General features: G+C 41.8%; 1 protein-coding gene across 2 annotated transcripts in view; it reads left to right on the top strand.

Annotated features, from left to right (window-relative positions):
• The window catches only part of NT5C2 (5'-nucleotidase, cytosolic II), a 59,832-nt gene that overhangs the window by 19,428 nt on the left and 15,284 nt on the right, over window positions 1–25,120 (top strand). Inside the window, exons 1-2 of one of the 2 annotated variants that reach the window (XM_077182927.1) lie at window positions 8,159–8,181; window positions 9,560–9,633. In XM_077182927.1, coding sequence (XP_077039042.1) covers window positions 8,177–8,181; window positions 9,560–9,633 — 79 coding nt within the window. In that variant the 5' untranslated portion in view covers window positions 8,159–8,176. Of the gene's footprint in view, window positions 1–8,158; window positions 8,182–9,559; window positions 9,634–25,120 lie in introns of those variants that run through there. The other variant, XM_054637425.2, reaches the window with a different exon arrangement.

Raw genomic sequence — 25,120 nt, forward strand, 5'->3', positions numbered from 1 at the left:
TACCAATATTTTTTTCTAAGTATTTCCTTAACATTTGTTATGTTTAAGTGCTGACAGTTTGCTAAATGTTATACAGGATGCAAAGGAAGCCATGCTTGTCTTTAAGTTCATACATTCAAGTCCTCCTCATGTTTACCCTTACTTGTGTAAGAAGTCCTTACTTTCAGAAAGAATTTCCTTATGGAAGATGGGAGAGCAGTCACATGAAGGAGGGCTTCCCACTAGGAGCTGGGATCTGGTGGCCCAAAATTAGTCTGTGGTAAAGTTTAGGTACCTGTTTTTAGCATCTAGAAATGTCTTAGGCAAAACATACCAAGCAGAAATGCTGCTAGCATCTCAGATTTTCATGGAAAGCACATCATTGGAAATACTAGGGAGGCACAATATTAAGGAGAGGCACGTTTTTGTTTTGGAATTGCTATCCTCTTTCAAAGGGAGAGAGAGGGAGGGAATGGGAGAGAATGAGAGAACCTGATGCCAAGACTGTAGTATAAATCTGTGCTATTAATGGCTTTGGTATACCAGTTTCATGGGAGTTATTTTGATAATCCAGTATTGTGAGAATCTGAAACAACCTCATTCCAGAGGCAGTGTTGTCAGATTTCTATTTCTGGTACTTTTCATGGCCGTAGTGTTAACAGATGTGATGTTACTTTAAAAAGTGCAAACTTGACATGATAAAGTATGACTGAAGTTATTTCCCCTTGGTGTTTGATATTATATTTTTTAGTGTTTTATTAATGCTTTAGGTGCAGAATACATGTGGTGGTCACAGCCATGAGTTGTAGGATGTGAATTTGTTTCACTAAGGTCCAGGTATGATCTGACTCTCTTCTGATTCTTTGCTGAAGCACTGCAAATTTTATGAAAAAGAGAAATAGAAAATACATGGTGTCATTGTCAAGATTATTTTCTCTTTCTTTTTTTTTTTTCTGTCTCTTCTTTTTTCCTTACTCCCGCAGCTAAAGGAAAACATAAATCTAAAGTGACTCAGAAACAAAACTAATAAGAACAGTGAATTTTAACCTATTATGTTTTTGTTACCTTAAAGCTGGTCAAAGTTATTTTATGGGCCCAGTCTGAAAGGCTGGAGGAGCTTGGCTGCTACACCACATTTACAGATGAGGTTAAGTGGGACTAGCTTTTGTTACCTGTGTTGAAAGCCTAGTTGAGCTCAAATTCAGCAGATTTTCTAAATGCTGCTAGGAACACCTAGTTTTCTAGTGTGAAATTTAAAAAACTTGTTTCACTGTTTGTTTGCTTCATGCTTACTTAAATACCAGTAGAGATACCTAGACCAATCATTTGAACATACTTGTTCTCATGAAGTACACCAGATTTGATACACTTGAATTGTAAATGAATTCAGACAAAATTAGGGGAAAAGCTTCCAAAAGCAAAATAGTTTACCTTAAAAATATATATATAAATGTTCTTGTGGCCATGAAACTTCTAAAAAACTTTTAAAAAATTACCTCTGAAGATACCACTCTAATAGTCATAGTTTACAGTGGTCATTCTTAGTTGGAATGTGTTTTTTCAGGTGCTGCACTTCTAATTGTATCATAATTGATGGATGGATGTTCAACATATAATAACTGTTGGCAGAAGTCCCAGTGAGACTGGTTTAACTGGTGTAGTGCATACTGACTCAGAGTATAATGACTATATCGTAATCATATCTGAATGCCATGGGCAAGAATGCTCAGAATCAAATTTTTATAGCTATAGAATCAGAAAAATCTGTTGGGGAGGAGAAGTGGTGGGGTTTTGTCTTCAGGGAATTTCTGACAACTCTGATGAAAGCTTTTGGTTGGCTGGTGTTGCTGTCAGACCTTGTTACACAACACTGTTGGCGCCTGTCAGAGGTGAGGTCTGAAGATGAATTAATATGCAAGCTGCATGTTACTCATTCTCTAGCAGAGGTCACTGGTAAGAGGATACTGCATTACTGTGCTATTGGCAACACAGATTTTAATTCAGAAGTAAAATGGATGTGCAGTTCTTGGGAGGCTTTTCCTTGGTGTTTGTGGTGGTGAGGCCACCTCCCTCGTGTGCTGCTTGTTGACTTTTCCGGGTAGAGGATAATCACTAGATCACTTGTTCTGGAGGAGTACTGTCATTTAATGTGATTGTAATTAGGCAAGAACTAGGTTGACTCTGAGCCACCAAATTGCCCTAGTGTCTATTTTTTAACTTGGAGTGAGCACTTCTAGGCACCCTCTGGATTAACTCACATAGCTCTTTAGGGTTTAAATAGCAACCCCATCTAGTTAAAGCAAATAATGGAAAAAGTTGGTGTTCCATCCACTCTTGTTACTGACAGTTACCAAGATCCAGGAAACAGGTATTTGCACTTATATTTATTTATCTGTGGTTTTGGCTTAACAGAGCAGTAAGGCTGAAATGGCCTTTTTGTTAAACGTACTGGTTGTGGGATGCTTCTACTATTTTGCATCTGAATAATTTGAGACTTCTCATCCTGAATGTGGGGTTTCTGTTGTTGTTTTAACTGTTGGGTTTTCTTCTTGCTCTCTTGTTTACTGGCTAGTGCAGGGTGTGTGGCATCATGATTCCTAATCCTAATTCTCCTGCTGACTGCTGATAGAGTATTAAGTAAGTTGCTTCATAGTTTTGTACTTCAGTTTGCTTTCAGAACACCTTATGGTGGTGATATAAGTGATTTTAGCTGTTACTATACACTGAGATTCTGGATTAAAAAATAGTATATGCTTTAATAATGACAAAGCAAAAGGATTGCCAATTGGTTGTTTTGATTTCATAGATTAAAGATGTACTTTAGCTTGTTCAAATTTGTAGACTCTGGGCTATTCACTGCTAATCTTGTTTCTTTACTTAATTGTTACTGGATCATCAGTTATTGCAAACAGGTGGAAATGTTGTATAAACAAGGCTGTGAGACTTGAAACTGTCCATCTGTTTAGGTGGTTATATTTAAAGTCCCTTCAAAATGATCAGTTCACTGAGGTGGAAAACCAGAACAAATCTTTAGCCATCTGAAAGTGCTCTTTGCGTGGAACACGACAGGACAGGCCATGTGTGGTGTTCCCATGTCCTGGGCAGCTCTGGAGGCTCTGCTGGCTGTGGTCTGTCCTGGTGTGTCTGAGCAGCCTCCTGGGACCTGTGTGGTGGCATGTGTGTGACAGAGGGCAGCCTGTGCCTCTCTCTGCTTTGTTTTAGTGCTTTAGACACTGGAGGAGGGAGGGGGAGTGTGTCCAGTCCGTAGAATGGGTGAGTTTACAAAAAAGCACACCACTTGCCAAATTAATAATAAAGAAATTACTTTGTAAATGTCCCATGATCCTTAGCTTTAATAGTTTCAGGGAGCAGACAAGTGTTATTTTGGGATGGAATCCATATGCGAGCTTCTTGGCACTTTGCTGTTGCCTGGGAAGAAAACCCAAACAATGAAAACAGAAATGGCCAAGGCTCTCTCTTTGCATCTGATTGCTGCAGAATCAGAGGGAAGTACTCATAGCTGTGTTTCTGGATACAGCCTCATCAGGCTTTGAATCCAGTCATTACTGGATTTTCCAGTTTAATGTCACTATAACTGTGCAAGAACAGTTAGACTTGTGAAATTGTGGGGCATGCTGTTGGAAATGTTAGTAGAAGTGGCCAGGAAAATTTTATGCCCTTCCTTTGTTTCCCCTGTCTGATGCTATTTCATCCCCTAAAGTTATCTCAAGCCCAAATATTGTCTCCAAATGCAATTACAAATATTCAGAATGTTCATCTTTGGTTGAAGAAGGAATAAAATACAATTCTAAAAATCTATAATTAAAAAATAAAACCAAAATGGTATGATAAAAATAGTATATGGAATGACTAAAGAGGCAGGACTTAGCTAAAGAACAATTTCATTGGTTTAAAAAATTTAAAGCAGTTTATTTCTTCTCTAAGGCAGCTACCAAAACATCCAGCACCCAAAGATGAGACATTTGTATGATAAGGTAGTATCATCTTTAGATTGCTCACTTGCTTTGTACCAGGTAAATAAGGTCAGTGGGTAAGTTTGCTGCTGCTGGTGGAAGTCACCTGAGACCAGAACTGCAATGTCATGCAGTGACACAAGTCCCCAAGCAGACATCTGGGGACTAGCTGGTCATACTGAGAACACTGAGCTGTCATAACAGTAGAGGGATGTTTATTTCATTATTCACCTTTTTAAAGAGGCCACGGGGACCTTGGGCGTGGGAGACTGTTAAAAGCTAATCCATTTAGTTCCCATTATTTCTTTTTAAATCTTCTAGCTTATTAAAAAATGGAGGTTGTCCATAAAGTGAAGATTAACCAAAGTTCCTAAACCCTGAGTAAGAGGGAATCTGAGCCTTCTGGCTAGTTGGTCCCTGTTTTGTGGTTGGCTCAAGCCCAACTGTCCACCACAGGCTTTTTTAAACACACATGTAGGTCATGCTTAGCCAGCTCCCACTGTATTTGCTGTTCCACTCAGCAGTGTTGCAATTTTCTTTGTATTTATTTAATTTCCAGTGAAACACACTGCCCAGAAAAATGCTAATTGATGCAAGGTATTTCTAGACACATTTGGAAAATTATTATGAAGTGCTCTGTTCCAGAAACCTTGCCTCACATTGTTAATTTTCATTTCTTTGCTATGAGGAATTGTGAGCTGTGTGCCAAGTTCCTCCTGAATTGTAAAGTTCTGTGCATTTTGTTTATTTTGCTGGTCAAACTACAAGACTGTTATGCACACAAATTTCATTCAGGGCATACAATTCTTTAGAGGTTTTGCACAAATAAAATAAAAACATTTCTCCCTCTCTGCGTTTGCTTCTTTCCAGTGTTACTTGAGAAGAGTTGGGATTTAGGTTCCTGCTTCAGAATTGATTGACAAGAACAGTAACAAAACCAAGATCAGTCCTCTTGTGAAAGTATAAAGGACTATGAATTGCAGAGTTGTGGCTATCAGGGCTGTGTGGCTTCCCTGCTGCATGCTCAGCAGTTCCTTCTTCCTTCAATACAACACATTTTTCTCTTACCCAGCACAATCCATAGAGCTGAAAGAGAAAATAAATACTGTGGTCATTGAGAGCCTTCTGCTGTGGCCAAGCTGCAGGGTTTTATCTTTGAGGAAGAACTCATTAGGGAGGAAGCATGCTTTGAGGTTTCCCTAAAACAGCTCCTCAAGTCTGTTTTTCCAGAGGTGGGATCTGTGCCAGCCACCCCAAGCCCAGGTGCTGCTCCCCAGTCCCAGCTGTGCTCAGAGAGCCCACGGAGCTGGGATGTGCTCCCTGGAACTGCCTTCCCCACATGATCCACACCTTGTGGCACTCCAGCCACACCGACAGGGAGCCCAAAATGCAGGATATTCCTCAGAGCAGGGATATTCCTCAGAGCAGGGATATTCTTCAGAACAGTTCTGTAAAGCTGGGATTTTCATTAGGAGGCAAAGAGGCAGGCAAGAGAAAGGCAATGTCCCGTTTCAGGAGATGCTCTGGGTGCATACAGGTGTGCAGCTGGGTTTAGGCAATACTCACCTCTGCCTCAGCACAGGGAATGCAGAGGCTGTGCTCGTGCTGTGCCTGCAGTTTGTTTTGTCTTACTGCCCAGTGCTGTGAAGTTTTTAGGACAGCTTAAATTTTAACTTCAGTGCTTCCAGTTGAAGTGACTATTTTCTAAATGGAAAAAACCAAATTCAGGGGGAGGAAGAGTGTGATTTCTCCTGATCCTGGCAAGTGGAGAAATTATCCTACATGAAAACTTCCTTGCCTAAAAATGTTAGATCATTTTAGTTTTCCTCTTATTCTGACGTTATTTCTACTGTTTGTAATCTGGAAGCTTCTTTGATTTTTGTTCATCTGGATGAGCTGTAAAAAACTTGGTATTTCATCCTTTCCTTTCATGACCAGAGGATCTTTTCACTCAGGTGGTTGAGGTTCTTAGGGCCCTCAGGTTGCTGTTGCTTTATAGTCATCACAAACAACTCTTGTAATTTCTCTATAGCATTTGTTCTGAGGAGATGTTATTGTTTTGTAGCCAACAGACACAATGTCAGCTTGAATGGGGCTTGGAGAAACCTGATCTGGTGGAAGGTGTCCCATGGCAGGGGCTTGGAATGTGATGATCTTTAAGGTCCCTTCTGACCCCAGACCATTCTGTGATCCTATGATTTGATCAGTATTCTTGTAGCCAGGCTGAGTGTACCTTCAATTAGAATTTAAGAACAGCTTTGGAATGGGCTAAGTCTGCAGCTTCTGAGAAGCACCTGGCTCTTCCCAGAAACTGTGCTAGAGATTTAATCTCAGCTTTTAATTTTAGTTTCTAGGACACTGCAGATATTTACTACTTGGAGTAAAACCCTGAATTAAGCCGGTCAGTTTCTGGGAGTAAATATTTGTAAGTAGCTACCTACTCCCTTGTGCCTAGGGGAGCACTGTTCATGGGAGATTTCTTTATCAGGATTTAAAACTGAGGTCCTGAGTGCCTACAAAATAAACCGACATCTCTCTTGGCCTTCACAAGAGAAGTAAAAGTGGTCCCTTTTTATTTTTTTTTTTACCACTGTTTAGTCTGCATTTAATCTGCCAAGGCATATGCAAGCTTAAATTGATTAAAGTGTTCTCATTTCCTGTCCTGAACATGTTGTGTAATAACCTTCTTTAGCTTTTTTTAATATTTGCTCTGTCTCACTCCAGCACTGGTGGGTGAAGTAATTACCACATCAGATCAGTTGGTAGCATGCCTTGAAATCTGCCAGGCTGGGGTGTGCTTAGACCCTGCCAGTGCAGTTTATAGGTCAGAGGCAGTAAGTGCAAATTGGTGGAGAAAGAGGCATCTTCACCAGCTGTTACCAAAAGGTTCTGCTATGGTAATTTTCCAAAAGACTTATTTTGGAACAAAAATATACTAGTGAGTGGTATTTGTTTTGTTGTTCAGAAAACTTTTCCAGATCTTCAGTCTCAAGGTATGCTGGGTTTGGGTTCAGTTTCTAAATACTACGAAAGGAAGGGATGACATCTGTCAGAGGTTTGGTGATCTTTCCATGGTTTTTGGTCAGTTTGGTGTCGTCATCATCTAAACACAGGCAGGCTGGACTGGAACAGATCTCTTGGGTCACAGCTCCCTTGTTTGTGCCTTTCACAGGCACTGTCATAGTACCCTTTTTGTGAGTGCATTCAGCTGTGTCTTAGTACTGGTGGTTTTTGTCCTCATTTGGGAAACTTACCAAATGTTGCAATTCTGAAATGATCTTGTGATCTTTAAATTTCCCTTCTTGCTTCTGTCCTGTAAAGACAGTCAGAAAACAGTGCTGCAGGGATTAAATCTAAAAGCAAGAGCAGAACTGGACTCTTCAGGTTAGACAAAAAATGTTTATGGTGTCTCCTGGAGGTATGTTATTCCTTCTTACAGCTCTGTTCTCAGAAACAAGCTGCAGAAACATGAGATCAGAAATTATGCTTGAATTAGCTAATAAATAATGTTTCCTGACAGCAGCAGCAGCACCACCACCATGTAATCATATGCATTATACAAAGTATCAGACTGTATTTAGTACTAAATAGTGCTTCTCCTTGGTCTCTTGTAAATCAGAGCTGTCTCGATGTTAAAAGACAAACAGGGATTCAGATTGCAGATTCAGATAATTTGCTCCACCTACTCAAAAGCCAGCTATTTCAGGAGAGAATTTTAGTGACTTAGGAGCCCATCTCATATTTCCAAAAGGCATTTCTTTACCGGTTTCCAGTGTTCATCCTATCACTTTGTCTTCTTTAGGTAACACATAAATCTATTAGAAAAGAGCGTCATCTATAACCTCCAAGGCCCCTTAGTGACAAGCCCCATTGTCAAAGGCAGGCACTTTGCCAGGAAACAGTGACTCCCAGAGAGAGTGTGCAAGGTTAGAGGGAAAGTACACTATTGCCAGAGAAACTGTATTCCAAGTGGATTTGTGTGGAACAACAACAATATCCAGTGACTGGTTAAATTAGCCACAGATGTGTTTTCTAGAACGCTGTCCAAGAAGATATACAGTGCTTTAAGGCTCCGTTCAGGCATAATGATCTTCTGAAGTCAAATCAGATCCAAGCAAAATTGCATGGGTACCAGGGAAGCTTTAAAGGAATTCTGTAATATGATTCAGACAAGTAGCTGAATCAGAGTGCTGCGAGCTGAGCAAGGAGCACATCGGTGAGAGATGAGGTAAGAGCACGGCGCAGCACCCGGGCTGAGCGGATCGCTGCGGAACCCGGCTGGGGCGGATTGACAGGGCTGCTAATGCCGGCCACCTGCCCGGAGCAGAGCCTCCCCAGGCTCCTTCCATCTTCCCCAGCTCCCCCAGCTCCCCCATCTTCCCTGGCTTTCTGAACGTGCGAGGGCTCCGCGCTTGCCGTCTCCTTTGTGTCTTGCTGTCCTGACTGGCCCGGCAGCGCTGCCGATGCTGCTGCTCAGAGGATAATTACTGCACTGACGGCAGTGCACTTTGTAAATATTTGGAGAATTTTCACACGCTGAAATCAGAGTACAAGTGAAGGCTCCGGGACTTTTCTCCTACGGGAGAATTTTGTCTTGGCATCACAGCCGGAGCGGCGCAGGGATTTCGGTCTGAGATGGGTGTTGAAAAGCTCAGCTGCCCTCCAACAGATGAGTTCTGACTCTCATTTTTGAAGTTCAGATAAGGCAGTGGAAAGAAGTCCTGTTGAATTACAGATCTGCTTTATGCATTAAAGTTCTGGGGAAACATAAGCAGCTTAGTTACTGTCGTAGTTGGAACAGGAAGCAAGAAAAGCTTTTGTTGTATTCTCTGACCTATTTCTTTACCCTGTTACTTACTTGAACTAAATTGGATATAATGTATTAATGCTGTCATCTAAAAGGGCCTGGAAGCATTCAGCCTAGAGTCTCTTTGTAATATGCATTAATGGTAAAAGTCGAATTTACAAAATAGCAGTTGGCAAGTTTCAAAGGAGTTATAAATAAAAAAATTCACAATAGAAATGGCATATCTTGTGTATGAATTTTTTTCTCAGTTACTCTTTTTCAGAGCTTTATTACATGTTTTTAATGGTATTGGTGAAAATGTGAAAATGGATCTGTTTGGGTTTGCTTTGAATTTCCAGATATAGTTCCAAATAGGAGGCAAATGCTGTGACTTTATTCACAGAAATTACTTTATTTTCCTTCTTATCTCTTACTAATAATTTGTTTTAATCAAGCAAATTATATAGCTTTGCATCTACTGCTTCCAGTTTCATATCCTTTGAGATCTGCATTCTGCTTCAGGAGATTTTGCACTTGTATTCTTAGGAATTTTTGCAGGTCACATGGAAGGCCGCGTGTGTGTGCATGCATGCGTGTATGTCTTTGGACAGCACACCAATAATTAGAATAATTCTGCAAAGTCATGGCTTTGCTTCAGGAGAACTCGCAAAAAATGAGACTTGACTCTGTTTTCAGGTATATTTGCTGATTTTGACCTATGCATGCCCAACATCCTGACAGTGGCAGAATGTGTTTGTTCTAAAATGTGAGTATTTTGAAAATGCTCGTACCTCTGGTGATATTTCTTCTCTCTTTTCAGGGTCTTTGTAAACAGAAGCTTAGCCATGGAAAAGATAAAGTGCTTTGGTTTTGATATGGACTATACACTTGCTGGTGAGTATCTTCTTAAGTTTTTTGAACACTGACTTAGTTTGGAATATTCTTCTTGCTGGGCAAAAACCAGCAAAAAGCTGATTGGGCTACTCCAGGTAGCAGGTGCTTCTTCTATTAGTAAATATATCTTTCACTATTCCTTGCACTTTCATTTTAGGTGTTTCCCTTAAATTTGTTATCTACAAGCTGTATTTGGTCACAAGCCATGTTATTGTAGTACAGTTTCAGGTGATTATGGGTGTTGAGAAAACCAAAGCTTAATGAGTCTGTTCCCTTAGATTCCACTGTATTTTGACAATGCCCCTTGTGCGTGCTTGGCTTTGAATAACAAGATGATTTCTTTCATCCTTGGTGCATATGGCAGGCTACACCTTTGGCCAGCAGGTTCTCCTCGTCCTGGGAGAATGATTCTTGAATAGGTTTTCCTCTTTCCCCTTCCTGGTTTAGCCACATCAGGGACTGATTTTGAGAAGAGGCATGGCAGGGGCAGTGCCTTGTGTCAGCTGAACAAGTTAATTTGTAAAGCTTTGCCCATTCTTTGTGACAGATAAGCTTTGGGACGTTGCATAAGATCTTTTGGTTTCATAAAATTGTTTGCATGACTTCTCCATCTTTCAACAGGCAAGTTCCCCGAGACTTTTGATGAGAGGAAATAAAGCTACCATTTCCTTCATAGTCAGACTTTCATGTTATGTATTTTAAGGAAGGAAGAGATAAAAAGCTCACTTCCATTTTCCTGGGTTATAGTATCACACAGGCTGTAACTGAGGATGTCATGTACCATCCTGCCTTCTTTCTCATTACCACTTCCAAAGCTGTGGATAAAAAGTTCCTATCACCATTAATATTTCAGTTTAGAGTTGTTGTGTATATGAACTGAGAAAATGTGAGGTAGAGTGTCAGGGTCACCTAATAATGCAGTATGTCAGCTATGGTCATCTGGTTACTGTGTACTGAGAAGGAATGAGAGATGAGTAATGTGGCTGGGACAGTGTGGGGGTCAGAGCTGGGGTCAGAGGCTAAGTGAAGGGCAGGAAGGTTTCCACTGGCTCATGGTTCAGCTGCAAGGAGCAGTTTTGGAGACTGTGGCAGGTAATTGCAGTTTATATTTAGATGAGTTCCTTGTGTTCTTTTATCTACAAGGAAGCAGTTACATATAAAAGGTTTGGTTGTTACCCATCTTATTTATACATCTGTTTAAAGTTCTTGCCACTTTTTAAGTCATGAAGTGTTTTGTTAATCTATGCTGGATGTGACTGCAGGCACGAGCTTTCTGTTTGTGTTTCCCAGCTGTGACAGCTTGTGGCAGTGCTTTTAAGGGGTGCATGAAAAACAGTTGTTCAAGAATAAATGCTTTAAAAAAAAAGAAAATAAGAGTTGTGAGTTTCACTTCAGTAACAGAAAAACAACTTCTGTGACTTTTGCAAAGAAAGTGGTGGCACTTCCCAAGGACCCAGGTGATCCCAGTGAGGCTGGTGTGGAGCATGAAGTTTATTGATAATTTCCATCCTGACACAAGGACAGCTTCAGCACTGTCCTCACTTATCTGACTGTTCATTTTACTCAAATGTTCCTTGTTCCTGTAAACACATAGCAAATGTGTTGTCCACAAAATGATGCTTGATTTGATGAAAGGAAAAAATGTGAATGTTCCAAGCATCCTAAAGCAGTACCAGGTACATAAAAACCTGGGGCTTTTGAGGCTGGAAGATCACAGTCCTCCAGCTGAGCAGGCAAAGTCAGTGCATTCGGGGGAGTTGAGAGACAGGGTGTGAGGCAGAAAAAGAAATGGGATGTGGTCTGAGCAGAAAACTGGAAATCTGGCCCCCGCTGGGGTAAGCTGCTGTCCTGTGACTTCTTCCATGGTACAACAGAGATAATAGTTGCAGATCATTTCAGCAGGACTTGTGAGAATGTAATTAGGTTGGAAAGCCTTTTGCAGATTAAAAACATTATGACTGGTAAGTACTATTTCCCTTTTTTCCACTCAAACTGAAAATTTCCCTTTGAAATTACCTGTTTATTTTCTTATGTCTCAGAGTTGTCCTTTCCTCTCCACATGGGCTTTTATTATCTGACCACTATTAGCTACTTATAGCTTGCATACAAGAAAAAATACTTTTCCACTGCAGGGGCTTTAAAGAGTGCAGTGTTAGAATATGATTACAATTATAATAAATTAATTGAAAGTTATAATGAAGAAGTGGAACAAGGGAAGTATTACAGTAATGTGCTATGGTTAGTGCATTCACGAGACCCTGTTGTGTTTTCTGATTGGTCACATTATCCTTTACCCCCTCCTTCACATGGACATGCTACTTCTCTTGATTAAAAAAAGAAAAAAAAAAAAGTAAAAAGCCAGTTTATGTGTAATTTAACATCTGGAAATGGTATCTGCATACCAGATGGCTCATGCTGAGCAGAAGCCTTTTGGAGACCATTCAAAACACGTAAATAGGCCAAAGAAAAGAACACAAGCATCTCCAGTGTCATGAGCTCCTCATCTAGTTTTCTGCATTTCTACTTTCAGACATTGCTAGGTCACTTTTCTGTAAAGTTTTTTAAAATATCTGGGCACAATCTTCCTATTCAACAACTGTAGGCTGGCAGGGTCATTGACCCTGCCAAAATCTGTATGTGACATCCCCTTCTGTTGTGTACTTTCACATCAGAAATAGACTGATGACAGTCATACATTTGCCATCTCAGAATGATTATTTTGATACACATTGAATTACCTGTCTTGTGAAGAAGTACTCCTGTCTTGTCTCTTTCTTCTTTCCAAATCAATGACCACTGGTAGCACCAAAAGTCTTCCTTAGGAGCTGGTTCTGTACCAGGAAACTCAGAATCATTTCATGTATATTGAACTTTAGAAGCTTGAGACAGTTTTATTTCTGTACCTTATGAATTTAAGGACACAGATCTACTTACAATAGCCATCTTTTCTGTCTAGAATAATCTAATTTTGGTAGGGACATGGCATTTGCAATTTGAAGTCTGTAGTAACAGCTCCATGCACACACTGCAGTGATCGTGTTCTACTACCAGCATGTCTGAGAATGTCAGCTTGCCAGCTGAGAGCAGTTTTAGTATCATCATGTTACATTGCACACAAAATACAATTTCATGTGTTAATTTATAGAGTAGTACTTCTTAGAAGTATTAAATTAAAGAACATTTAACTCAGAATTTAAAAGAATTCAAGGCTATCTGATACAGCATTTCCACAGTGATTTTGTTTGCTTTCAAGCCAAAATTAGGTTAAACTTCAAATTCTTGTAAATAACTCCTCTTTTCCCCGATTGTGCTTGTCTCTTTCCTTGCACAGGGTTGAGAAATACTGTTAATGGTTGGGTTGGGCAAACAAAGTCTTTCTGTGTAGAAGAGCCTGAAGGTTTTAGCTTTTTTGTCTGAGAAATGATGGACCTTAAATAGCTGAATTTGTAATCACAGTGATTACATCTAGAATTAATTTTGACTGCTGGGAAAATAAAATGAAAGCAAATTGAAATAACTGTCACAGGTTTTAGACTTCTTGTTTTCCCATAAAGGATTGTTGTTGTATTCTCATGGGGTGAAGAAGATCTCTTATGTGTATGGAAACTCCCAAATCTCCCTAGGTTAATGTTCTAGATACAATAATACTAGAGGCTCAGAAATCTGCGTTATGTATGAAACTGGCTGTCCTCTTCCTATTCAGTCTGTTTGGGAATCACATTTAGTACATAAAATAATGCTTTTTAAAGCCAGGTGTTACTGGGAAGCAAGTGCAGGGAGCAGGAAGAGCAGCCGGGGTTGACTGTGGTTTGTGTGCTTAGTTAAGTAGTTTCTGTTTAAAGGCTTGCTGCAGTTGACACAAGCAGGAGTCATCAGCTATTTCAGCCCTTGCTGTTAGTGGAGGTTCAGACAAGTTTCTGTGATGTTATGCAGCCCTTCATTCCCTGCCTCTGACCTTGCTGCCTGCCAGCCTGGGAGCGAGGCCCTGCCAGTTCCCTACGGTGCTCCTTGGGAAGCCATGGCATTACACCCTGGGCTGAATTTGCTGTCAGGGCAGAACTGAGAATTATTGAACAATTCCTGTTTAAATTAGAGAGAATTGAGGTCCTATTGCTGTTATTTTTTGTTTGCTAAATAGTAGTTTCATTTATTATCTGAGTGATTCATCTCTGCTTATTCATCCAGCCAGAAGATCAACAGTCACTAACAATTCTGGTCTGCCTGCCTGTTTTCACCAGTACTGTCAAAACTGCTCATGCTTTGGTAAAGGAAAATGTTGCATGCAATCCAAAAGATTCACAGCCTTCTCCATTTTGTGTTTATTGCTAAGTGCAGAAAGTAAAATAAAGGTATGTCAGAGGAGAGTCTTCACTGTGACACTCACCTGAGCCTGAGGAGTTGGTGACACCCATTGGAAATGCAGCAGAGAGAGATTGGTTTCACACAGCATTTTATTTGGCTGCTTCCTACTCAGTATGAGCTACACTTAATTATTGGATCTGGATCCAAATAATGCAGGAGGCCTTGGCATTACCAGCTCTTAAATGGGACAGGCTGCACAATGAGGTGATGGATAGATGTCCCTTGACAGGAGCAGAGCTAAAGCAGTGGGGTTCCCAAACTGACTGTAATTTCACACTGGGCTGTTGGCAGATGGAGAGGGATAGTAAGAATTGCAAACTCAATTGTGCTTGAAAAGATTCCTCTGTGACTACTCTTCTTCTTCAAAAGTTACAGCCTTGTTGAAAGTTTATCTTCTATCTCTGAAGTAGATAAGAGATAATACCAGTAGACAGGACGCTTTCATTTGGAATACTTTTCCTGTGCTTAATTCATTGCTGCTTCTGAGTTCTCCAGAAAGGGATAATGAAATTATCAATGGCTGCTGAAAATGGTTTCAATAAAAAAGGAGGGGAAATGAGGCTTGAAAAATACTGGTTTTATTGTGTACAAATGTGATTAATGCAACATAATCTGATTGGAATATAGCTTGTGTCCTGGAAACATTGCCAATTTAATGCCAAGGTTTGGTGTACTGCAAAGATTTTATTGCAAAATTGCTTATGCTTTCAGCTTGTAGCATTTCCCTTCTCATCACATGGGAAAAGATATGGGAAAGACAGGTTTAGTCTTTCCCAACTCAATCCAAAGTGCAACATGCATAAACAGGTTTTGCCCTTTCCTCAGGTAGGTGTTCATGTCAAAGCCATTCTTGCAATTTGGAAGAGGAAATTTTTTCACACTCTCATCTGAGCTTTTAAATGCTTTCCTGTTGACTCTGGAAAAGACACACTCAGCCAGAAGGCAGAATTGGATTGTTGCTGTGTGTGATCTGGGAGAAACTGTGACAGCAGAATTGAGAACTGGTTCTTCAGTCCATCTACTGTTTTTACTGTAGCAGTCTGTCAGGTTCCTGTGTTTCAGTTTTGTTTAATTTTCATGAGAAATGGGACTGATGAATTTGTACCTTGTATGAAAAAAAATTCTGGATGGCACAAATGAAAAACAAATCATAAATGTGGGAGTTTTATACATGAAAGATTGAGCTGAATACTTAAACTACTGAGCTTGTAAACAACTGCAGCGTATCTGGATGTCAGTTCAGGTGCTGTTATTGTTTGTTTATTAGTGCTGAACTCTAATGCAAGTGCTCTAACGAGGCACTCCTGCTTAGGTTAAAGGTTTGCCTTTAGTTTCATCGTGATGTAAGGACCACAGGCTTTGAGGCTCTTTTGGGGAGATTCTAAGCAGTTTTGCTTCTTTCCCAATTTGCTGGATAACGCAGTTATTGTGTCATGCAGAAATAAAGTGGTGGCTGGAGAAGGGAGTTGGTAGATGTGCAGGAGAAGCCTTCCAACTCTCCTAGCCAGGACTGGGAGATGCCCTGACTGTTGCACATCTGCTGTCTGCCTTTTCACATTTGCACATTGCCAGTTTGACAGGTGCAGATTTTGCAGATTTCAGAGGCAGGGTTAGCCATTGGTGTGTTAAAGCTAAAGGCAGACGGAGAAGCCAAATTGTTCCAAGTATGCTTTGAGCTGGATGTCTTTTCAAATACCAGTGCAGTGATTATTGTCCCTGCTCTCTTTGTGTTGCTGCTCTTCAGAGCCTGACCATTTAAAGCTGTGTAATGAGCAAATGAGCTCTGGAGCTGTGGGATCTCACATGCTGGCATTGGGAATGAGGAGTGGAGAGAGCATGTGGTGCTTGCTCTGTCCCAGTAAATCACTGACTGACAAACTGCTAATCTGCTGTCTGTGGATTCTTGAAGAATCACGGTGATAAACAGAAGCTGCTGAAAGAATGAGTCTTCACAGTGTAAGGAAAGTTTCAAAAGCTGCTATATTCTGTTTTCTTGCTCTTAAAAACAAGATGATAACACCAAGCTGGGTCAGCAGGCTGTTAGTACACCAAGGAAGGCTCGATGAAAATAGGGAGGCATTTTTCAATCTAATCGACCCCCTTATCTAGTAATCCTAATACCACAACAGAAGTACTATTAAATTGCAAATACCCTTGTGATGACTCCAACAGCTTACTCTGTAGGAGGAACCAAAGCTGAGAGTACAGAAGGCTTTAACTCTGAGATCACATGTGTGCCATTGCTTTGTGAATGCCTTATTTTAGCACTACAGAAAAACTTGTGTGTGTGGCTTCTTGCCAGCACGGGCACTTGTGCTGCATCTAAGCCCAGGTGCACACTGTTAAACAAATGTGTAGCCTTGGAGGCTCACTCTCTTCAGTCAATATGGAGAAAAATAAGAAGCTGAATCTGTTTGGATGCTGATAAACCTGAAAAATGCCTTAGATATTTTATATTAATGACTTCTAGACCTTTTAGTAATTTGCTTCTTATTTCTAGATGATAGAAAATTATCTTTGAACCTGAAGCCCAAGAAACTATTTCTTCCCTGTTCATAAGTCTTTACTGAAGAACTAAGCCCATATTTTGGCAAAGTAGTTTGTTTCCATGGAAATGCAGGGATATTTCCAATATGGGATTATAACTCACAGTGGGCTGTATCTGAGAGAGGTAAATTGTGAAGGCCATTTGTTAAGCACAGAAAGCATTCTCTTGTGTCAGGGAAACTAAAAATTTCCTGTGAAAGAAGAGGTGATTCTGTAGTAATTTTTAAAATATTAATCCAGTGCAAAGGAAAGTCAATAGTTATGTCAACTATTAAAATATAGACAAACTGAAGTTTCCTTGAAATGCAGAGTCTGAGTTGCTTCTCTCAACATGCACAATGTGACCTCAGTGCTGCTGTTCTTACCTCAAGCCATTCATTTTTATTCAGCAGAAGAAATCTTTCCAACACTAAGCTCTGCTCTGCCAGCCTCTGAGGCATATTCAAACAGCCCAAATCTTTGTTACATTGAAGGCAAACAAAGTGCAGCAGCAGAGAGCTAAAAATATCTGGAATTTACCAATGAGAGCACTAATAAGCCTGCTTTGGGAAGAGTTAAAGCTGATGATACTTGACAACACTTGTTTTTAATACAAGCAGAAAGGCAACAACAACCTGAGGTGTGGACCCAGCAATTCAGAGCCAGGCTGCACACACAGCGCTGTGTCAGTCCTTGAAGCAACAACAAATCCTGTCTTCACACAGCCTGTTAGCATGCAGAGCAGGAGAAGGGGAGCTGATAGAGTTCCAGGTTAGAGGTTTTAGAGCTGAAAGCTCTGCTGAGCACTTGGGGATGTTTGCAGGAGCATTAGAGGGAAGGAATTTTCCACTGCTCTTAGGCTGCAGTGGGTGCTCTGCTTCGGCTGGGGACTGCAGAGCCCTGGTGCTGCCCTGGAGGGGAGCTCTGCTTTCCAGCCAGAGCCCCGAGTTTGGTGTGCTCAGAAAAGGGTGCCAGGGAGCCACTGGAGCTCACATCCAAAGATTTCAACCCTCTGATGATCAGTGAACCTTGCCTTAGTTTCTGTTATCAGATTTACTGTCAAAAACATCTGTGGGCACAAAGGCGCTGTGCAAGATCTGGCTGCTCATGCAGGGCACAGCAGCTCGTGTGTTAAGCATACAAAAGTGTTCTGGGATGTACCTGGAGGTTTTGTCAAGGTATTGTTTGCTGATCTCTACAGACACATAATTTCTAATGAAATAGAAAAGGTACATTAAATATTGGAGTGTGCTTTAAAGCTCAGCTTTGTCTTACTGCCCAGGTCAGTTCTATGTTTGAAAAGATTTCTATAGGTAAGTGAAAATTATACTCAATCTGGCAGTAGTTTCTTCTCATTTAGACTGAAAAAATAAAAATTCAAAGAAACAAACCAATGTTGTTACCCATTTTGTTTGGTATTATGAAAAGACAATTTAAATATAGGCTGAAATGCTGCAATTCTGCTTTCCATAGTACCGTACATTTTTATTTATGGTTAAGTGCTTAAAATCAAACCCCAGGAGACAAGAGGACTGGAGACTGTTCCTAATTGGTTTTCAACTCATTTTGACTGTAGACAAACCCTTTATGGTCACAGTTCAGCCGAGTTCATAAACAAATGGCAAGTCAGAAGTTCACCACATTCCTAATTGAAAACATGTGAGTTGTCCCATGGATTTCATTTGGGATTTCTTGTGGTTGCAGCCAGGCACGTTTACCACTTTGTCAGTTTGTTTACAGGCACTGAGCTCCCAGGTCAGCACAGCACAAAGGTGCTCATTGCCTGCACACAGGGCACATGTTTATGTGGGCAGAGATGACTCAAACCACTGCTGGACACACCAGAGCTTTAAATAGGAGTGTTTTTGCCTTCATGGCCAGTGAGGATACTGTGAAGTGAAATGCCTTCAGTGGCTGTGGCAGGAACTGAGGATAACACTGGATGTGTCATTGGAAAGACAGATACAAGGGAAGGGGATTTGGAGGTCTGTGGTTATCCCCATTTCTGGGATTGCCAACCCAGCTGAGTATTTCTACAGAGGGTCCCACAGTACAGGTACCTCTGCAGGGTCTGTAGTTCTCATGGGAAAGAAAATCCTCAGCTTTATTTCCAGTGCAAAGTGACAGCACCCTGCCAGGCTGTGCAAGCCAAGCGTGAGCCTGGGCTCCCATCAGAGCTGAGCAGTCTGACTGCACTGTCAAAACTGAGGGTAGTTAACACCCAGGTGTGAAACTTAAACATGACATTCAGATTCCTTCCTGTGTAAGTAATGAATTATTTTAACATGGAGAGCAGCATAACTTGAGAAACCTTAGCATTCCCCTTTTGTTGCATTTCAGTGGCAGTGCCTGACAATACCTGCCTGATTAGAAAAGGCCCTGTAACACAGAGGCTGAAGTCATTACTATGCTGGAGCAGAAATCCTCCTCCTTTCCTCTTGTATATCAAAAGTGGCATTGCTCTGTAACAAATTTTAAAGATAAGATGCCCTGAAAGGAGGGTCAGTGTGTAGAGGTCAGATAGCATTCCTCACTACCTGGTTCCTTCTGGGGATCATCAGAGACCTCTGGCCCTACAGCTGAGACACTTTCCTCATACTATGGCAGCATGTGAAATGCTTGCCCAACACTTAAACACTTGCTCAACACTTAAAATGTACTTAAAGTACATTTAATTGGTATTGTTATTTCAGTAGGGTTTGGTTTTTAATTAAGTCAAGTGTCCCAAACACCTCCAGGACTGGTCACTGGCTGCTTCCCTCTGGAATCTCAGCTGGAGTTGCAGATTAGATGATCAGAATTGCCAAGGAATGAGTATTTGGAGCTTGTGTGAAATAGCCAGTGGCGGTGATATTGTGGAGGGGTGACTGTCACAGACACAGTGTAGTGGACAGCAAATGCCTGACTGTGGAGCCATGTGTAGAGGAGATATTGACAGAATGGTGAATTCTGGGGATAGATCTATCCTGTTCTGGGACCACTAGGATCTCATTTGATAGACATTGTTGAGGCAGGATACATAGAAATTTGTACTGTTGCAGGGAGTGGGTTTGCAAGAGGGGATCTCAGTCCTCAAGGCTTTAACTGAGCAGTTTTTGTCAGTACACCACTGATACAAATCTATTCCTAATACTCACTTGCATACTTGGTGAACCAAACCCACTACACATTACTTATTTGTGGTGCAATTCAGAGCAACACTTCGATCCTGCTGTGTAAGTCAGGTTTGTGTAATTTCAGAAATGTATTTGTACAAGCTTAATTATGCATGTTGTGCCTGAGACATATAAATCTGGATCATGGCAGCTCTCCACCTGCCCATGTATGTCCCTAACTGCCTGATTTGCATGCCTTACTCACTGGAGAATAAGCAGCAACTGAAAAAACCTGTTTTTAGTTATTTTGCTTTCATTTCTTCAAGACTTAACACAAAGTAGTTGGGCTGCATTTCCTGTGCTTCAGAGAAAAGGCAAAACCCTGTGCATTATGTGTCTACATTTTGGCTTATCTGTCTTTGTGTGACCTCTGGAGAACCCAGAGAGTAGGTAGCATTTCTCAAGATTGAGTATTTGTTAAAGCTTTTTGCAACCCTTTTGGAGGAGGTCATCACCTGTAGTTGAAGAAATACTGATCTTATCTGGACAGCTGCAAGTCAACAGCACAGACAGCATGGGGAGCACAGCACCTGCGTGGGGAAGGGCTCGAGACAGAGTGTGCCCAAGGGATCAGAGCAGGGATGCACCACTGCAGGAAGCAGCTGCTCCTGTCAAGTGCCCTGACAGTGTGGGTTTGGTTTGGGGGGCATCACAAGCGCCTCTCCCTGGGCTGCTCTTGCCTTCCAGCTGAGAGGAAAGGCAGGTGAGGAGTTGGCAGATGGAGGGGATGAAACTCCTTCAGGAGGTGGTAGGGCGTCATAAGAGAGCAACAGATGGAGAAAAACCAGAGGCAGGTGCAAATGGTGCTTCAGGTCATCGTTTAGTGGTTCTGGCTCTGCCTCTCTGCCCAGACGAGCTGCTCTCCCTGCAGGCTTCTGTTGTAGCAACCTCCTGATCTTGTTTTTCCCTTCCTAAATGAAGGTTCTGGTGAAGGGCAGCTGCTTCCTCAAAGCTGCCTCGATGGTATGGGAAGTCAGTGTGTTGTCACTATTCCCAATTCAGGGCTTTTCCCAGCACCAAATCCATCGTGATTGGAAATAAAATGGCAGGCAGGACTGCTGGCAGGTGTGCAGTTTGAGACAGCAAATACATCTCACAAATGGGAGGCAACTGAAGCAATGCAGAAAGGGGTCATCATTTTAACTTCAACTCCTGCTTCTCTCCCAAGATCCATGAGTACCTTGCAAGAAGTATTGGCATGGAACAAACCATGTCACATCTTCAATGAGAAACACCCTTGCCTGAATTTTTGTGTGTGGGAGCAGCAAGGGAAGATATGGGCAGCCCCTAAAGGGTTTTCTCCTCCCCACAGCTTAAGCAGAGACATCACATGTACTTCAGCCTTCCCCAGCTATTCATTTTGAAACAAAACAGGCCTTAAACGTTTATTTTCAGAGAAGCCTTCCAGGAGGTCTGCATACTTTTGTGGATCATTTTTGCAACATCATTCCAACCAGTTCAGCTCTGTATTTAGTGCAAATTGGATCTCAGAGATAATTCTTGATTACTCTGCTCATACCTGTAAGCTGCAGAGTATCCCTGGCGTTCTCCCTGTGTGTGCTTGCCAGTGAGAGCCCTGCAGAGCTGCTTTGTGTGCAGGTTTGGTGCTGGTTGTGCTGTGGTGCTGTGCCTGTGACAGCCCACGTGTGTCCCGGGGTACATTTAAATGCAGACGTGCCCACAGACTGACCCGGTGTGCGAGGCTCTCCCTGGGAGCACCTGCAAGGTGTAGGGCAAAATTCTCTTCTCAGCTTCCCAGAGTAGCTCCTGACTCGGTCTCCCAAGCCTCCTGCATTGACACATGCAGGCATTGTATGGTGTGAAAGGGTGTCCTGAAAGGAGTGAATTGTCACTGACTGAGGAATGGACCATAGTGGCAAAGCCGCAAAAAGAGCACGAGACCTTTTCTTGAACCAGTTCCTCTGTGTCTGAGAGAAACATGAAGGATTTGTACCACCTGGCAATGTGCTTGTAGCCTCTTCCTCCTAATTATCCCTGAGCTGATGATCTAAGACTGCTTTGTGGATATGAGGACAGAATTTTGCCTGTGGGATGCACGATTACCAACTGTGCCTCTTCTGTAAATCAGTTGTAAGTGTATTTGGAATAACTGCCAGGCCAGCTTCTGAGCTTGCCAGAGGACAGAGCTCCAGCAGACACAGTCCCACATGGCACAGAGCTGTTGCAGTTTTAAAATCAGTCTGATTTTTTTCTTTAACAGGGGAGCCCAGTGTAACTCCGTCAAGCCTGGAGTGACACTCTGAATCTGCATCTGCCTCATGTGAGTTAAAATCCTGGCAGCAGCATTTTGCATAAACTGGAGCCTCTGTAGAGAGCTTTTTTTTTTCTTTTTATTTTTTTTTTTCCTTTTCAGGAAGCCTATAAAATTGTAACTGTATGTGTCTTGGCAGCAAAGGTAAACACAATCACTCAAATGCATGAGAATTGCATACCTTACTGCACAACCCCTGCTCATTCCAGACCAGCTTCCCTGCTAGCACGTCCTCTGTCAGTCAGGGATCACTCATCACAGACCTGAGGCTTGCAGTGTTCACTCTGGGGTACTGCTTTTTACCTTTTAATGGTGTATTGTTAAGCCAGGTAATGGTATTAAGAGGAAGTTGGAATGCTGTCAACTGGCTTCTGTTTTTTTAAAACCTTTAATTGTTTTCTTTCCACCCCGGTTGCATAATCCATGAGCACTGGGTGCTGATTGCCCTGTGCTGCTGAAGCATCTGCCTGTGTTGGAACAGGACTATTAAAATAACAATTCCTCTGGAGCTGAGGACTGCCATCAAGCAGTAAGAAAAAGAAGTAGCTCGTGCTTTGGTTTTACTGTCATCCCATGTGTGTTGGGCAAGGATGGTGTGAAACTGTGTTTGTGGCTCTGCCTCCTCCCCTGTCACAGAGCTGGGAATGCTCAGAGACTGTGCCCTTCTCAGCTGGGTGAAAGAGCTGGGCACAGGAGGCTGCGTGGCAAATAGCTGAATTAATGATGTGGCCGTGACACACAAACTATCTCCATCAGAGGTAACAGGATTCAGCAACCAAGTCTGAGGGAGGGGATATTCAGCAAAGTTTAAAACCATGTTTTCATCATGCAGCTGCAGTAAAAAGTATTGATCTGTCCTCTCCACTCTGTTTCCTCATGGCTGCCTGAAGACATGAGAGAGAGCAACCAGCCCCGAGTATGATAATATGTGAATTTGAAATAATGTGAATATGTGAATATTGAAATAATGGAGTAACACCTGTAACTGGGGCATCTTCCCCAAACGTGCTGCCAGAGTTGCAGTGATGTCAGCCTGTCCTTTCTGGATCTGAGGAGGTGGATGGTTTGTTTGCCCAGAGGAAGCTCCAGTTACTCAAATGGGCTTATGAGAAATGTCAGGGGGTTTGTTCCAGGTGATGCAGGCAGTGCTGTGCTGTAGGGTGCTGTCAGGGTGGCCTCAGGGAGCTCTCAGTCTCTTCCCAGCTGTGTGTGTAATTAAAGGAAAGTTTACCTGGAACAGTAAGTGTGCTGGTAACTAGAGAACATTTATTGTCCTTTCAGGAGTCCAGTTTCCTGTGTCTCTGTTTAGTTCATGTGTCAAGGAGAAGGCTCTCATTTTCCAGATATCATGGAGTAGTAGAAAGATAGAGATGGGATCTGAGGCATGAATGAGCTAATAGTTTAGTGTTATTCAAAGAGACATGAAGGAAGCAAAATCTAGGGCTTGAGAGGTAAGGGGAATAACTGTGCCCACAAAATAAACATTTAGATTAATCCTAATTAATGTACTGCCTCAGCAGAGACTTGGGATGATGAAGGCTGAGGTTGATACCTCTTCTTCAGCCTTTTTCCTAATGGTGCTTCAGCTTGTTTTCTCAGAGAGTTAAAAGGAGGTCTGTGGTGATTTTCTAAGATGGAGAGGCAAATACAGAAAGAAATAAATTGAACAAGCATATTTTGTGAGCAGCTGACCTTGTGTCCCACACAGCTGTTCCCTGGTGGAGTGTTAGAAAGATACACAGATTGTTCATCAGAAAGCCCTGCAATTTCCCTGGAAAGACTCTGCTGGAGCTGTGGATGAACCACTTCTGCTTGTCCAGAGGAGATGCCAGTGGGCTCCTGCCCAGGTTCCTGTGTGGGCACCATCACTGTGGTTGGTGACTCAAGAAAGACCAGGGCTTCCTCAGAGAGATGTTTTGTTGGCAGTGATGTATTATGGATTGAGTTGGTAGCAAGGTCCATTTCCCAGGGGGCTGAGAAGGAGGAGTGCAGCAGCTTCCTGGACGGAGTGGGGGATTGGAGATTGGAGTCTGTTTCACTTAACGGGGAGCTGTGCAGAGCTTTGACATTCTGAGAATGTGTGCAGGTGTACTTACAAGAGTTTTCCTTGGGAAGTGCCTTTACTGTCCTGAATCAGAGGAATTCCTTGTTCCAGATGATGCTCTGGTGTCACTCTCACAATTTTGTTCATCACCTAACTGCCTATTGCTCCCTCCAACTCTAGCTCACTCCCCAGAACTGCCTTGTCAGTCACTGCTTTCCTCATTAGCTGTGCCTTTTGATTGCTTATTCCTATCTATAGCTCAATCAAGCTTTCCTTTCCTAAAGGATAGAAGAGACTATGTGCATTGAATGTTGTATTATGTTGTTGGTGTTTGCCATTGGTACAATATTGCTTGGAGATTTTGATAACTGCTTTATTGATTTGAGTTATCTGTTTAAGACCATTACAGGTTTGCTTATTACATTTTTAATGCTGTTCGTTTAATGGGGAAAATTAACTCTTGGGATTCTGGTACTTTTTAGGTTATTAAGAGAAACAGGAGCCCTCTGTCATGGGTACTGTGATCTCAGTCTTCTGGCAGTCTTGTTTCATCTAAAGCCATTGCCCTTTTATTTTTTTTTTAATATTTTATATATTTTCTTTCTCCTCTCAGATTAAATTTCTGTATCCCACACACTATATATATGCTGGTGATTACTGGACAAAGTATAGACAATATGTATTAATATGTACATGAGGCCCACAAATGTGTTGGATCTCTCTCAGGAAAAGCAGTCTGTCCTCTAATGAGTTTACTGTGTAACTTGCACATTTTCAGCTAAATTTGAAATATTCAAGTGTTGGAGGCAGTTGGACCCATTGAACCCATGGTAACCCTCATTGCAGTCAAGGGTTGTATTTATTTATCTCAGGACCAGTTAAGGACAGCAACATCATGGTATCCCACTCCTAAGGGGAAGGGAGCACCCAGGATTTGTAAGTGCTTGTGGTTGAAAGGAATTATGAAAGTCAGAGGGTCCACAGAAGCTTACAAAGTTTTGTTAGTAAATTATACTTGGCATGAGAATTGGTGTGTTAATCCCTGACCTTCTAGTATAAGCACACAGCAGTGGGGGTTGGATAAAGGGGTAGGGTAAAGGGGAAGAGAGAAAGGAAGAATGCAGGAAA

The sequence above is a fragment of the Agelaius phoeniceus genome, chromosome 9, assembly GCF_051311805.1.
Source record: "Agelaius phoeniceus isolate bAgePho1 chromosome 9, bAgePho1.hap1, whole genome shotgun sequence".
Taxonomy (NCBI): domain Eukaryota; kingdom Metazoa; phylum Chordata; class Aves; order Passeriformes; family Icteridae; genus Agelaius; species Agelaius phoeniceus.